This window comes from Lacerta agilis, chromosome 1 (assembly GCF_009819535.1).
Source record: "Lacerta agilis isolate rLacAgi1 chromosome 1, rLacAgi1.pri, whole genome shotgun sequence".
In the NCBI taxonomy this organism is placed as follows: Eukaryota; Metazoa; Chordata; class Lepidosauria; order Squamata; family Lacertidae; genus Lacerta; species Lacerta agilis.
The window spans coordinates 31,949,551-31,965,087 of NC_046312.1; the positions used below are offsets into that span (position 1 = coordinate 31,949,551).

The following is a 15,537-nucleotide window of genomic DNA, read 5'->3' on the forward strand; positions in this document are numbered from 1 at the left end:
ACATAATGGATGTTATGTTGCAATTCATTCCTATCCCAGAAGGTTGGTTGATGCATAGTTGAGCACGGTGTTAAAATAGTTCCTTAAGATAGAAACAATATTCCTTTATTGCTCTTCTATGCGTAGTTTTGTGTTCACTGATTGAAGAACAATTCCTGCTTTAAACAAAGGAAGCTATGTGCTTATGAACATAAACTGAAAACAGTCATGCATTAGCTTTCATAATGTATTCATTTTATTTATTTATTTGAATTTAACACATGTATACAATGTAACATACCCAACCTGACAACCTGTATTATTTGAGCAGCACAAGTGACTGTAGAAGAAATCACTCCACTTGTCCCCCCACAATCAGGAGATAAAGGACAGGATGATCTAACAAGCTATTTTTTAGAAGCACTTTTGAAATACATAGTAATTCAGGTATGTTGTGTTGCCCACATTTACTTGAAAAACAGATTTTCTAACTAATATGTAATTTTATTATTGTAGACTGCAGGAGATCAACTTCATTCCAATTTCTTTCTCTTGCTGAATAATGGTAATCTGTTTAAAGCCATTTTAAAAGCCTAATTGCGTGCGGGGGGGGGGGGGGGTGCTTTAAGTTTAGTATATGTATAAGTTTGGACCTTCTGCTCTGAGAACAGAAGAGCTTTTTCCATCCCCAAAAGGGTTGGATCCGCCAGAGGCTCCTGTTCTGCAAACTAGATGTTTCAATTGGTGGAAGTCAGGGGAGGATATTATTATTATTATTATTATTATTATTATTATTATTATTATTATTTGCTGATTTCCCCATCTCTTCTGCATCCCCAGATCACATCCCACACTGCTCTAGAGAAGAAATTTGGTTCTTAGGGAGTTGCAGGGGGAAAGGGAATAATTTAAAATTTTCTTTCCATCCTGTGTGAGCATCCATTTTGCACATTTCTGTTCTTTGCAACTTTGGATCCAACTTATTATATTTACCTTCATGACTCAGAACCACTTACAGTGGATATATTGTTAGATTAACTTAAAACACTTCAAGAACTAATGGTCTTTACTTCCCTGTTAGAGTATTCTAATGCACATAAATGTCTCTCCCAGTGTCTTCCTCATAATTTCTATGGGTGAATCTGGCACAAAGCAAGCTCTGCTGTCTCCTCCTTTTTTCCTTATTTACTCTCCAGTATTGAAGGGTAGACATGATAGTATAGTGCAGTTTTCTATGTCTTTTCAGTTCATGTTTTTGTCCTTGCAGCAGGTAAGAAAAAGGAAGATGAGTGTATAGGGTGCAGAGGCTGCTTCCCTTGTCTCCTTCTAGCTGTCTCTCCCTTGGCTCCTCTCTTCTGTTTCAGGAAAAATGTAGTGGCAGCAGAGTATCAATTCCTCTGTTCCATCTTACATGCAACTCAGTCATATCAAGAGACACTTGCTAAAATCTTGTACAATGAAGGATCTGGAAGCTGGGCAGAAATGAAATTATAATTACTGCACTATTTCTGCACAGTTTTAAATAGGAACACATTAACATGCAGAGAGAAACTGATGGAGAATGTGTGGTTGAATATAAATAATATTGATTCCACATACCTGTCACATTGGGATGTACTGCTACTCTTTTGCCTCCTAAATACCTGTAAGTAATCTAAAATTCATTTTTGTAGGTCAAAAGCCTGGAATGGAAGAACAAAGAAAACCAAGAAAAGGGATTTTCATTCTTATTTTCACATTTTAAGAAATACTACTTGCCTTATATTTTCCCAAACATGTGTAAGGAGAGCAGCTTGTATAACCCTGTACTTGGTAAGCATTATTTCAGTATCTCTTAGCAGCCTTCACCATTTGTAATACGATGTATGACACAGGGGCACAGTACTTCTATGTTCTTCTTCTGTAGGATCAGGTCTTACATAATGGTTACATTGCAGACCTCCTATGCCTAGCTTTGCCCATACCTAAACTAGCAGCTGTACCCTTCTGTATCTGTATTCTTACTAGGATTTGAATGGAAAAACATTAGCTGGTTTAGTGACCTTTTCTTCAGCATCCTTTGAATACAAATGTCACTCTCTTTGCATTGAGAGGAATTCAATGCTACTATATTATGATTGTTCCATTAGTGCAAGCATTTCTGCTTGCCAGATGGAACAGTCTCCCCTCTCCTCCCCCTGTACGCTTTTGTGGATTTTGTCCTGGATCTTCAAAGCCAATTGGGGGGGGGATGCGGATGGAGGAGAGGTCGAAAGCCCCTTTATGCTAATAGGACTTGTTGCTCTGGCTCCTGCTAATACAACTATTCACCTTAATCTGGCTCACTTTGTTGTAGATTGCAATAAACTTTGGGTTGTATCCAGCAAAGTTGTCCCGTTTCTGCAAGGGCTTCCACTTGTGCAGTGGTACTGCCCCTTCCTTTTCTCGTGTGCCTGCATGTTACCCTGCACGCCTGCTGCCGAGGGTTGCAGAGAAACCAGAACACATTTGGGGAGTACACTGGGGGACGAGAGGGATTGGAAATTTGTTACAAAAGCAGAGGTTCTCGCACAAACAGGAAGACGTCATTTGGTGCATCCCTTGATTTCAGAAACGCTGGTGATAAAGTTGTCTCTCGTGTTTAGAACAATAATTCTTAAACAGCCATTTTTGCCTATCTTTGGGTAAACTCTTCTTTGTCTGCGTAGTATTTGTAATTGTGGTTTTCTTTGTACAAGGTAGAAAGTGATAGAATCCATATCTACTCCACTACCCAGCTTTATTATACTGGACTATGCTAGAGATCCCAGAAGTACCTAGACTGTTAATCATGTACGCAGCTGCTTTCCTAAGTGGTGGCCCTCTTGTGGCAAGTTGATCAATATTCAGCAACATCTTAGCACATATATATGACTACATTCTAATAAAATGAGTTTAATCCTGAGGAAATTTAAGGCTGCTATATTAGGCCCTGAACCTCAGCACATTTACTTGGAAGTAAGTTCTCTTGATTTCAACAGATTATTTCTAAGTAAGTGTGCATAAAGAGTTTCAGCTTTAGCTTGCTTTGCTACATTTTCCTAACAGTGTTTAAAGCCTCACTCTTTAATAATATAGTCTTTAATAATACTGTTTGAAATTAATGTGAAACATTTATAGCCATACTTTATATTAGTGGGGTGGGGGATGGAAGCATAGCATTTGAAATTATTTGCTCTTGTACAATTAAATTTCTGTAACTTTTATGTACTGTTTCAAACTTTTGAGGCAAGCTCCATGTAATATCTTTCTCAGATATATATATATATAGAGAGAGAGAGAGAGAGAGAATGAATTGATTTGTTTGGATGGGTTTCATTGCAAAATGTATTACATCTTAGTAATGTCTGGTGTAACTCCTATCTAGTTGTATAGTGGCTAACTACTTTTTAATTAAAATTTCTTCATCATAACTTTTGTTATGTACCCAGAAATCTGAAATGGGTATTTTGGCTTTGATTGAATGCTTTCTATCCCCTTATTATTTAGAAATTGTTTTCTTCTCTATAGAGATACCACAGACGAGACCAAAGCCACATTATGTAATGATAAAGAAAGATGCTGAAACCAATGAAGCAATATATTGCACAAAGGAACCCTTCCTTAAGGCCCGGGTTATTGTCATCCGATGGTTGGTGTCTTTCTGGCTTGAGCCAAAACCTCACGCAGGACCTCAGATTCCTGGAATGGAGGGTGAAACTGTGCCAAAGAATATTCAGGTAGAGCCAAAAAGGTGATTTGGGTGGGACTGAATAGGGATGAGACAGATCCTACTATTTTACTTATTTCACATTTATCCCACACTCCTTTGAAGGAGCTCTTGAGTGGAAGGTATGGTTCTCCTCACAACCCTGTGAGGTAGACTAAACCGAGCATGATAAGTCCAAGGTCATTCGGTCAGCTTTGTGCCTCCATAGATGCTGGCTTAGATTTAAGCACACACATCCCTCGTGTAATCACACTTGATTTCAAATCATGCCTCCTACACTTTAGCCATTGAAGTACAGTTTATTTATTCCTTTATACAAACAATAATATACCGCTCTCTCAAACATCAGGGCCATGTACAGCAATATAAAAATATTTGTTAAGTCATTAGAAGCAGTACAGAACAATCACTAAGAAGACTGGCGACTCAAGAAAACTGTAAACAGCTTCATAGGCCTATCAGTATAAAAAGTCTTCAAAAGGTTCCTGAAACTCAAATCCAGGATGCTTGCCAAATCTCTACCGGAACAATGTTCCAATGCCCAACTTCTGGTTGACACCAGTGCTCTTCTGGATGATCTCAGTGATGAAAGAGCTCAGGTGGTCCTTAAGGTATCCTGAACTCAAGTTGTAGATAACTTTGTATACTAACTCAAGAGCCTTGAAACAGGCTTGATAGCATAAGGGCAGCCAGTGTAGATATTTTAATAGAGGTGTTGCATTCTGTCAGCTATCTGCCCCCACCAGCAGTCTAGCCACTGCATTCTGCTGCCCCTGGAACTTCCAGATCTGGTCCAAGAGCAGCTCCACGTAGAGCACATTGCAATAATCCATTGCAATTATTGTTTGGGGAGAAATTAAACTTCTTATTTCATGCATTAGCCAGTACACCATACCACCTCTCAGCAGTGCTTTTTTGCAGTAGAACCGTTTAACCTAGAAGGTCAGGCTGTCATAAGTATATTTTCATTTCTGGTTTCAGAGAGCAGCTGCTAGCCTGGTTTCTAGAGAAGACAGCAAAAACGACAGTACTGACAGACCTGATAGAAATGCAGAGCCAGAACAGTCTCATTCCAACACAAGCACACTAACTGAAAGAGAACCTAGTTCCTCCAGTCTTTGCAGTATTGATGAAGAACATCTAACGGATATTGAAATAGTTCGCAAAGTGTTTTCTTCAAAGAGAAGTAACGTTAATTTTCTTACAGAAATCTTTCGTCAGGTAAATAATTCCTCTATTTCTGAAAAAACATCTTGTCCCCCAGCTGTGTCCATGCATAAACCTCTCTACCATACTCATCCAGAGACAATTCATAGTTGTCATAACCCACTAGGCTTTTGCCTATTTACAAGTTTGCTTCTGATTGTATTTAAAGAAATGCTCTCCCCTCTAATATCAATGTGTGCACCATCATCATTCTTCAAATATTGCGGATAAATATTTGCATGTAACTTGGCGTAGATTAATGTGAAAGTGTCAAGCATCCACAGTTTGGTCTTGCTAATTGTCAGTTAAGCTCACCTGACTTCCATTGCTCTTACGATTCCTAGCAACCTCTTCAAAAACATGTAGAAAGGGCCTGTTGGCAGACTGGGTAGCAACCCATGTTTACAACTCTCTGTGTTCTGTATGTACACTTGAACTCACATGCTTTTGTGCTTTGTGTTTTTCCTTCCTTGCCTTTGACTGCCCTTTAAAAATTGAGAAACACCTTGAAATAAACTTTTCAGAAGAGCTGGATTCCATTTGCACAATTTTGGAATAGATTCAGACCAGCATTGTTAGCATCAGCTGGTATTTTGATGACATTTTGTTGAACTATTAAGTCCTCCAAAGGACCTAGCCGTTTTATATACTACAGTTTTCTATCTATTGCTGTTAGTAAATGGATATGGAAATAGTATATTTTCTTCTTTTTATATTTTTATGCACTGTATTTCTTCTGTTTATATATTTGGCCGTATATCTATTCAGGTAGTAAAAAAATACTTTAACATGAAAACCAGTTGGGTAGCTTTTCAATCAGTTCTTTAAGATGAAGTGCATGAATGCTAGAATTGTTGTAGGGGGCACTAATGTTCCGTGATAAATGCTATGTGCTTTCCCCTCTCCACTAGGCATTTTTACTGCCAATATGTGAAGCAGCAGCTATGAGGAAGGTGGTAAAAGTATATCAGGAGTGGATCCAACAAGAAGAGAAGCCCTTATTTATGAAAGAACCAGAAGAAGTTGTGTCATCAAGTATAGACTGTGATGAAAATATTACAGAGCATAATTCATCAGAGAAGGGAAAAGAAAGGGATGAGGTAAACATACCAGAATTTCTTCAAGTTGTTCAGTTTCTATTTTTACAAAGTAGCAAGTATACAGTACTTCCCTTATCTCCACACAGCAGCATTTTCTTACATTTTGGAAAAGAGATTAGCGAACAATGAGATGTAGACTTAAAACAGTCTAGTGTCAATCATATTTGATTTGAATTAAATATGCTAGGGCATATCAAATGATATTCCATAAAACACTTTTTGGTTTGGGCTTTCTAAACAGATGTTAATTTTTGATGCTTTGTCAGGATTAAGTGCACTTTCACCTTCTTCCTTTTGTTGGGAATCAAGGTGTACCATGATGATTTACTTGAATCGGCTTTTCTCTCTCTCATGGTGTCTATATGACATTCTTCATCGTCTGGAAAATGATTGCTGGGAGTTTAAGGATTGCAGAAATAGCAGTAGTAAATGTTACAAGACTTCCAGGAAAGAGACAACCCACTCATCAGTGAGAACTGACTTCTGCAACCATAAGAAAAAAGAGGTGGCAAGTAATCAAAACCTGAAGCCCACAGAGATCCCCCACAGAGGGTGGAACCAACCTTCTAAATTGCTAGGTCAAAAGATTAGTAGAGAAGGAAGTTCAGGGTTTAAAACAGGAATGGGAACCCATATCTAAATATCCTACCCATAAACTGCTCACCACTTGTCTAGAAGAGATCTGTAGTGTAGCTGTGCTGGCACTTGGATTAAACGCAGATACCCCAACTGGAGTTAGTGGAAGTTTTGTTCCACCTTGTAATAAAAGAAAGTGTTTCCAAAGGATGAAGAGTGTCATGCCTTCAAAAAATAAAAAGAGAGAGAGGAAATGAGTGTGTTCTCATTTTTGGCTCTGTTGGAACAGAGAATGCGAAACTGAATGTTTTTAAAAGAAAAAGCTGAAAATTCCCAAGCAGAATATGAGCCATCCTAGTATGGGTTAAGCAGGCCCTCCCACTTGCTCTAGGCAGAAAATTGTGTGCCTAAATATCTGCTAGGAAAGGTTCATTCATGGTAAGTACCCAGTGTTCCATTCCTCCAATTGCTTGTTCAGTATGGTGGAGGAACGGAGGGGAAGGTGGAACATAATCCAGCTTCCTGCTGCCCCTCCAAATAGCTGGTCTTCAGGCTTTTTCAAGGGCTACACAAGCTTCCTTCCAGCTTTATTATTGGGAAGGGGAACCAAATGTGCAGCGCCCTTTCTGTATGCCATGCCTCATCAAGCTGGGTTAATGTGTGAGACTGAAAATTCCCTCCTGTATGTTTTAGGAAATCATGGGTAATTCTGGTCCTGTTCGAAATCCAACCTGGACAAAAAATGGTTGTTATCAGGAGATTCCCCATAAAATAGCTGACTTGGATGTCATAGAACAAGGTATACGAGCTGGGGTCCAAGCAGTACTGCAGGTAAGGGATATATTCTCATTTCATTTTTCCATCTCACAGTGAACATTTTCCAAATATATTTACTGTTGCATGCCCTGTAACCTTTGCATAATATTTTCTTCTGAATATAAATATACATGAACGTACGTTGCAGCGCTAACAGTATAATCCTATACATTATTTCCATTTTTAGCAAAGTTGGTTTATTGAGTTAATAAAACACTGTTTTTCACTTGCGATTTTGTTCCACTGAAGTTCTCATATCCATATGTTTTCACAAATGTATCAATATGCATTGTTGTTTATAGAATGTTGCTGGTGAATCCAAACCAGTCTATATTAAGCCATACATGAAAATTGAATGCTATGATCTTACTAGATTTCAGGGGGAGTGTATATGTTGTGCACTTGGACTGTGCAGCTTCCTCTTATGGCAGCAACATTCTGCACATCCCACAAAAAACACTCCCCACGACCACCACCCCAAAAAGCCCCCAGCCTGTCATGAAAGGAAAACTGACAAAATCCCCTAGATTCACAGAGGATTTATGTTTTTGTCCATAAAAGGACAGGATGGTAGTTAGATTAGGAGGAGGGAAATGGAAAACTGCAAATAATAAATATGTTGAATGGGACGTAGTCCATATCAAGGAAGTCTCAAGGCTGGAGACTATGCTAACAGCATAGTATATAAATGCAATTACTCAGATGTCACAGAAAATAAACCACAACTAGAACTGAAGTAAAATCTTTGACCTTATGAAGCATTTAAATAATTGTTGCCACTTACTAACAATTGTGATGAGTAGATTAGGTTAGTAGATAGTGTCTACCCAATGCCAATTTAGTGCAATGTTTCATAAACCCAAAGATTTTGCCTTAGTTCATGTCATGTTTTATTGTGTATGACTGATTTATTGCATTTCTGTTCAGCTCTGTTTACAGTTTGCAGTAGTCATTTGTTAGAAATATCTGTCCAAATGAAGTTATATCCTCTGTTTCTGGAGCAGAGTATAATTTTGGGATCACTTGGGCATGTTCCATTGTATTCTGTTGGCTCTAACTTTGAGTGCCCAGTAAGTCTAAATGTTCTTCAATGCATTTTGTTCCAACTGTGATAGCAAGCAGGTGTCGAAACCACTCATATTTTTCTCGGCAATTTTCAGACAATTTTAAATTAATTCTAATGTTTGCATTTATGTTAAGTATCACTTTATGGAATATATGCGGAGACATTTGAGTGTCTTTCAGGGCTCCATTTTCAGCTTCTAAAATTTAAAAAAAAACAAAACCACAACCCTGTGATTTGTACTTGTGTTTGAAGTGTTTTTCCACTCATTAAAGTATGCCAAATTATACTTTATTCAACTAACCCTGATGACATCCCAGTTCTTCTGCGGTAGTAATATGATTAATCAGTGCAGCCAAGTTTAGCTGAATTCTCAAAATAATGGTTCTTATTTCCCTTTAATCACAGGTTTTCATAACAAATTCCTCAAATATATTTCTTCTTGAGCCAGCAAATGAGATTAAAACACTGCTGGATGAACATACGGATATGTGTAAACGCATTCTTAATATCTACCGTTACATGGTAGTACAAGTAACCATGGACAAGAAGACTTGGTAAAGTGTTTGTTTTTTATAATGGGGTTACATTGGTTTATTATTATTCCTTCAAGTAATATATATGGTTATCTCTCCATGGCCAGGTCTTCGGCAAATTACTTGTGCTCAACCTAATTTATCTGTGGTATTCGCAGAGGTTTCCTGTAAGGCCAAAATGTGTGTCATGTATGTCATTATGAGTTGGTTTGGAGGAAGAGAATTGAGATACAAATATGATGAATCCATAATGTAACTATTAAGTAGTATCTCCTAAATTCCTGGTGTGCAAAGTCTGCATTGTTTGAGTTAAGTCCCCACCCCCCCTGCATAGAAAATGAAAGAAGTTGGAAACTTAGTTCATAATGATCGTACATTAATAACCTTCATATAGTCAATGCAGCTGCATAGTGGCATGTGTCAATTTCCTTCACTGTCTTTCTGTGGATGCCAGGAGACTGAGGGTGGGATACATTTCCAGAATCCCCTTCGACTTCGGTTTCACTGGATCTGGTTTGAGTAAGACGTCAGGAGGAAAGTAGCAACAAATGGTAAAGGCCATAACTTCAGAGGGATCAGTTAAAAGACTGCCTTTGCCACCAAAGTGCTTCTCATGAATAATGCTAAAAGGTGCTTGAGATGCTTAAGAAAAATGTATGAGTCCACATATTATATAGAGTCTGATGTTGCCTTTCAGGGAACAGATGCTGCTTGTGCTGCTCAGGGTCACAGAATCGGTACTGAAAATACCATCTCAAATTTTTCTACAGTATCAAGGAAGAAAGAATTCAACATTAGCAGGAAGGCTTGCTGGACCTCTTTTCCAGGCAAATGAATAAATATTAATTTTATTATTGTTCTGAGTCTTATCAGGTTGCGTTCAGCTCACCTAAGGTTTACTTTGTTACATTTTCATAAGCTACCCTACAGTGCAAGCTCTTTCAAGATGGCATATAATATTTTTTCCCTTTAAAAAAATCCCATAAATTACAAACCAGACAATAAATCATTATGCATGTGAAGTTCAGTTGCACATAAGAATCCTGCTAAATATATAGACATCCCGCTTTGAACATCGCATTGATTTTGTACTAGTAATAACTTGAAGATTTCATGCAGCTAAGGCTGCATTTCTCCCTGTATGTATCCTTAGCTTATTATTTTTGCAAAATATATTATGTGATCTGTGGAGATTTGGACTACTATTATGATTCTTGAGAGTCACTATCAGTGTAAGTGAAGGAGATGGATGTGCATCTTGAGTCTGACATTTAAAGCTGTTCTAGAAAGATGAGGAATTGGTAACATTCAAATAGAAATAGGGAGGGAGAGAATGTGTGGTGCTATGGCAGAACAGTAAGTTACACACACGTGTGTAACAGAAACTTTATGGCTACTTTTGATAGGGAAATTTAGATTTGTGAAGATATGATTTAGAGCAGAGACATGGAGGGATAAGGGTGCTTATCTCTTCTATTATTTTTCTGCTGTAGCTCTTTCTTCCAGGCTGTTTTCTCCCACAAGGATTTAGGACACTTGTTTTTAAAAGTAAATACATTTCTGCAATCAGATACAGCAGAAACTCAAGGGTAGAGAAAGGGATAAGCAACTCCTCCTCATCACCATTTCTCCACTCCCAAAGCAGTTTCAACCTAATAGAAAGTAGCCACCATATTTTTCTTACACACGTTTGTAAAATGGTTGTCTCCCTAAATTAGGTGATAAAAGTGCTTCTAATATATGAGGTTAGGTCACCTATAGTGGTGATAAGCTGTGAAGCTTCTTAAAATCCTGATTGGGTAACATTAGCAAACTCTGCGAATAAACAATACAATGAAAATGGATCAGTCTTGCATATGAAGTGGGTTCCCCATCAGATCACTTTGTTAATGTACCTTGGTGACTAGAGGCAGGAATGTAATGAACTTGGAATAAATATTCCTACGTGAAAATACATGGGGGCTCCTTTAAGACAGTGTACAACCTTTAATCCCAATAATGACAGAACCTGCAGGTGGAGAATCCTTTATTTTTATTTATCTCTATAATTTGGTAGGGGAACTATTATATGAGTTTATACTTCACCATTCCTTTGGATTTTTTTGTACTTTTGTCCTTCCAGGCTCTGAAGCTTTGTGGTTTACATTTTCTATTCTTTGTTTTCTTTTGTTATATTTCTTTTTTTGAGGGTGTAGACAAAGCAATAATTTTTTTAAAAAAAGAATATACATGTAAAAAGTAATGTCAGATGTTCTGTGGCAGATGGGGACTTTTTATTGAATGAAGTTGCTTATGGCTGAATGTTCCATTTAGAATTTCAGGCCAGCACAACATAAGGATGATTGAAGCATCTGGTCCTATATCTGTTCCTCTGTTCTAATTGATTGAGGCTGTTTCTTACAACTTAGTTTAAATCCCCAAGGCCCATCCAAGTTTATCAGTTGTTAGCAAAGAAAGGATTGAAAATAAACACTTTAGTTAAAATGTATTCTCCACAGTTAACATAGCTATGCTGCTCTCATATTTTTACTGTGTCTTCAAATGATTTGAGTTGTGTACCTCTCTTATGTTGCCATGTGATAAATATTACTATATTCACTATCTGCATGTTTGTTTGTAGACTCTCATAGTAGCTTGGATCAAGGCAAATCTAAATGTGTACATCTCCCGAGAACTTTGGGATGACCTTTTATCAGTATTGTCATCATTGACTTACTGGGAAGAGCTGGCCACAGAGTGGTCACTGACTATGGAGACTCTAACAAAAGTATTAGCTAGAAACTTATACAGCTTGGATCTCAGTGACCTCCCGCTGGATAAACTAAGTGAACAGAAACAAAAGAAACATAAAGGCAAAGGTAAGACAGACAGGCTTCAGAAACTCATCTAATTTTAAAATGTCTGTTAATGTCATGTATGAAAGGAAGTATATACAAATGATCATTGCATAAGAGGTGAGGTGGAAACTGCACACATCCTTTAAAAATATGTGTGGGAGAGATACTGAAATATCCTTAACAATACTTACATTTAAGTACAAACTACATTAGGATGTGGTATAGCAATCATGCTTGAAGGGCATTTTTATCATCCTTCAGTTCATTTTTAAAAATCCAGATGAATCATCCTTTTGAAGAGTTAGTGCACATTTGCCCCACATCCAGTGCAGTTGCTGATTATGGCTTAAGTTTCTGGTTTGGTTATAGGCAACACCCCCAGAACACACGAGTGGAGATCATTCCATCTGGGAAGCAAAAATGCTTGCCCTGATGGAAAAATTGTCTTAGCACAACATTGAATTCCTCCCAATAGATTAAATAACTGGTTGGTATAATTGGGTGTGGCCTTAGTAGTCAGAATTAAATTAAAGAAGATGGAATACACTATATATATATATATATATATATATATATATATATACACACACAATATACACACACACACTCACACTCCATGGGGAAGCCTTTGCTTATTTACCGGAATGATACTCAGAATAAATTGTGGTTAACATGCCTTTTTATTTATTTAGATAGTTATCTACAGCTTGCTTATATTATAGATCTGTCAATATAGGATTGAACTGAGACAAAAAATACAATTATTACTTAAATACTGTTTTGGTAGTAATATGTATTGAGTAACTTAATTTAAAGCTGGGTGGAAAACATAATGATCATCATTGGTAATTATTATTATTTCATTTCATTTATACCCTTCCCATCTGTGGGATGGACATACGGTAATCATTGATATGTTCTCTCTCCCCTCTGCTCTTCAGGAGTTGGGCATGAGTTTCAAAAGACATCTGTTGATAAGTCATTTTCAAGAGGCTGGAGCCGTGATCAGCCTGGACAAGCCCCAATGAGACAGCGCAGTGCAACAACTACTGGATCTCCAGGAACAGAAAAGGCCAGAAGTATTGTGCGACAAAAAACAGTTGGTATGTAATAGAGAACATAGATGTTACACAAACAAAGTCAGAAGGAAAATTAATAGACCGAATGCACATAAATAACTTTCTACATATGCTTTGGGTGTGTCACAACTAGTAACACATTTTTGTATGTACGTCTAGGCAGTCTTGTGTGGTGTGAGATGGAGAAGTAATTGCCCTTTGACTGTTAGATACAAATTATATTTACAGATGTACCCAAACATGTGGTCATTATGCTCTGATCCTGTGATCCATGATATATGTACCACATAAGAAATACAACTGAAATCTTGTGTAGATTTCATCATAGACCCATTGCAACCACAGCATCTATAGTTGTTAAGACATCTGTTATGGACAATTTTATGAGCTAGGCTGGAGCATAGCATCCTAGGATGTAAGGAAAGCTGGCAAGATCTTTTCTAGTAGCATGTGTTTCTGGGTGTTTCAAACCAGAATTAGCTGGCTTTACGTTCTAGTACACCTGTTACAAAAAGAAAGAGCTATAGCTAAGATGTTACTTGCACACAGTTTGTGCAATATCTCTGAGCCCATCTCCGACATACATATTTTATTTTATTTCATTTCACTTCCCCCAAACTTTTCAAAGCTGTCACTCACACTATATATGGCAGTATAAAATAATACAATGCTACGATCAGCCAGCCAGCAGCTTAGCCATCCCGGCACAAACATGTAGCCTCTTCTCACATTTCCAGTGCTAGATGAGATTTTTAAATACCTGACTTTTCACTATTGATCTTGGAATGTTCCAGTCTAAAACAGAAAGCTGTGCCTCTGCATACTTCTCATTTTCTTATTCACATGAAACTATTAGCTACTTTCTCCCAGACATACGAACCTTGGCACTAAAACTTTAAGAAAGCATTTTATATGAGAGCAAATCGTTTATTAATAATTAGGCATATCTGAATCTCTAACAAGCCCCTCCCCTTTGTTGCTTGTTGTAACTTGTGACAGAGTTTTGTATTAATTCCCAAAGCACACCCCCCACTCAGCCTTAATGATCTCTCAAAGGCAGTAATTTCTTTCCTTAGTTGACTCAGTGCCTTCATAGCATGCACATATACTATAACTGCACTTAATAACAAAGCAGTCTGGACCCCCACAGTTGCAGCAGTTGGGTATAGTACAAGACTTAATATCCTGGTGTTAGTCGGGCTCAACCATGAAGAGTTTCCTACCAAGAATGTTGTGTGCTTTTCTTAATGAACTGTCCCTTAGTCCTTACCTCTTTTGCTGCCTTGTCCCAAGTGGAGGGCACTATTTTTAAACTGAACAGCAACAGCTACTATTTCATCCACCTCTGTGCCTACGCCCATTCCAAAACCTCAAATTCGTTCTCCAAATGGAATCCCTCTATTTAATTTGATACCATTCACATGTCTTCAGTTGTATCACTTAGTGCAAATTCCTTCCTGTTTTGTCTTTAAGTTTTTCATGATAAATGCATGGGTTTCCCTTTTTCATTCCAATTTTCAAAGTGTCCCCCCCCCAGTCCTGCACACCCACTCATTAGCTGATGTCACTGGTGTTGGCAGCTCATGAGCAGGACCCCATCCTTTAAACTAGCAGGTAAGTGAGGGGACAAAGGAGCCTGGACAATTCTGGCTTCTGTCTCCTCTCCCTGCCACCCGCTTAAAGGAAAAACGCAGAGCTGCTTCAAAGGGCGCTTTTGCCAAATGCATTTAGGCAGTCCACATGCTCCTGTCCTGAGTGGCTCAGACTGGAGTGTGGCGACTGTCTTAAAGCACTTCACAGGTTCCCCAGTGCCCAACTGCTAGAGGTGTGCAGGGACTGCCCATTTGTCAGACGTGTGATATCATAATGTTACTGTGTGATTGACAGGTGGACAGGCCCCTCACACCTATCCAATTTGGCCCATGAGGCCAATCTTGATAAGGATCTGGCCCATGGAACCGAGAAGGTTCCCCACATTTGATGTAGAGTGTTTCACTAAAGGGAAACCCAGATGTGAGACGTGAAACACAGTTACAGACTTACTTGTGCTTAACCTGAAGCTGATAGGACTTTATGTCCCTGTGTGCATCCATTAACTCTGATTGTGTACCAAATGTTAGCATAGCAGATTGTAATTGAGGTCATTGTACGGCCACAGAAACTATGTCTCATGTTTGAGGCTGCTGTTATTCCTTATTAGCATCCTCCTTTTTCTCAGCTACTCATAATAATAATATTTATTATTTGTACCCCGCCCATCTGGCTGGATTTCCCCAGCCACTCTGGGCGGCTTCCAACAAAAATCAAATAAAAAATTTCACACATTAAAAACTTCCCTAAAAAGGGCTGCCTTCAGGTATTTTCTGAATGTCAGGTAGTTGTTTATCTCCTTGACCTGTGATGGGAGGGCATTCCACAGGGCGGGCGCCACTACCGAGAAGGCCCTCTACCTGGTTCCCTGTAGCTTTGCTTCTCGCAGTGAGGGAACCGCCAGAAGGCCCTTGGCACTGGATCTCAGTGTCCGGGCTGAATGATGGGGGTGGAGACGCTCCTTCAGGTATACAGGACCGAGGCCGTTTAGGGCTTTAAAGGTCAGCACCAACACTTTGAATTGTGCT

At 38.5% G+C, this 15,537-nt stretch overlaps 1 protein-coding gene across 20 annotated transcripts in view; it reads left to right on the top strand.

Moving 5' to 3' along the window:
* The window catches only part of RALGAPA1 (Ral GTPase activating protein catalytic subunit alpha 1), a 120,966-nt gene that overhangs the window by 21,346 nt on the left and 84,083 nt on the right, over positions 1-15,537 (top strand). For all 20 annotated transcript variants that reach the window (XM_033143335.1, XM_033143391.1, XM_033143345.1 and 17 more), the window contains exons 7-16: positions 311-426; positions 1,653-1,791; positions 3,508-3,716; positions 4,688-4,927; positions 5,824-6,012; positions 7,282-7,419; positions 8,876-9,024; positions 9,701-9,830; positions 11,624-11,861; positions 12,782-12,943. In XM_033143335.1, the coding sequence (XP_032999226.1) occupies positions 311-426; positions 1,653-1,791; positions 3,508-3,716; positions 4,688-4,927; positions 5,824-6,012; positions 7,282-7,419; positions 8,876-9,024; positions 9,701-9,830; positions 11,624-11,861; positions 12,782-12,943 (1,710 nt within the window). The remainder of the gene's footprint in view (positions 1-310; positions 427-1,652; positions 1,792-3,507; positions 3,717-4,687; positions 4,928-5,823; positions 6,013-7,281; positions 7,420-8,875; positions 9,025-9,700; positions 9,831-11,623; positions 11,862-12,781; positions 12,944-15,537) is intronic.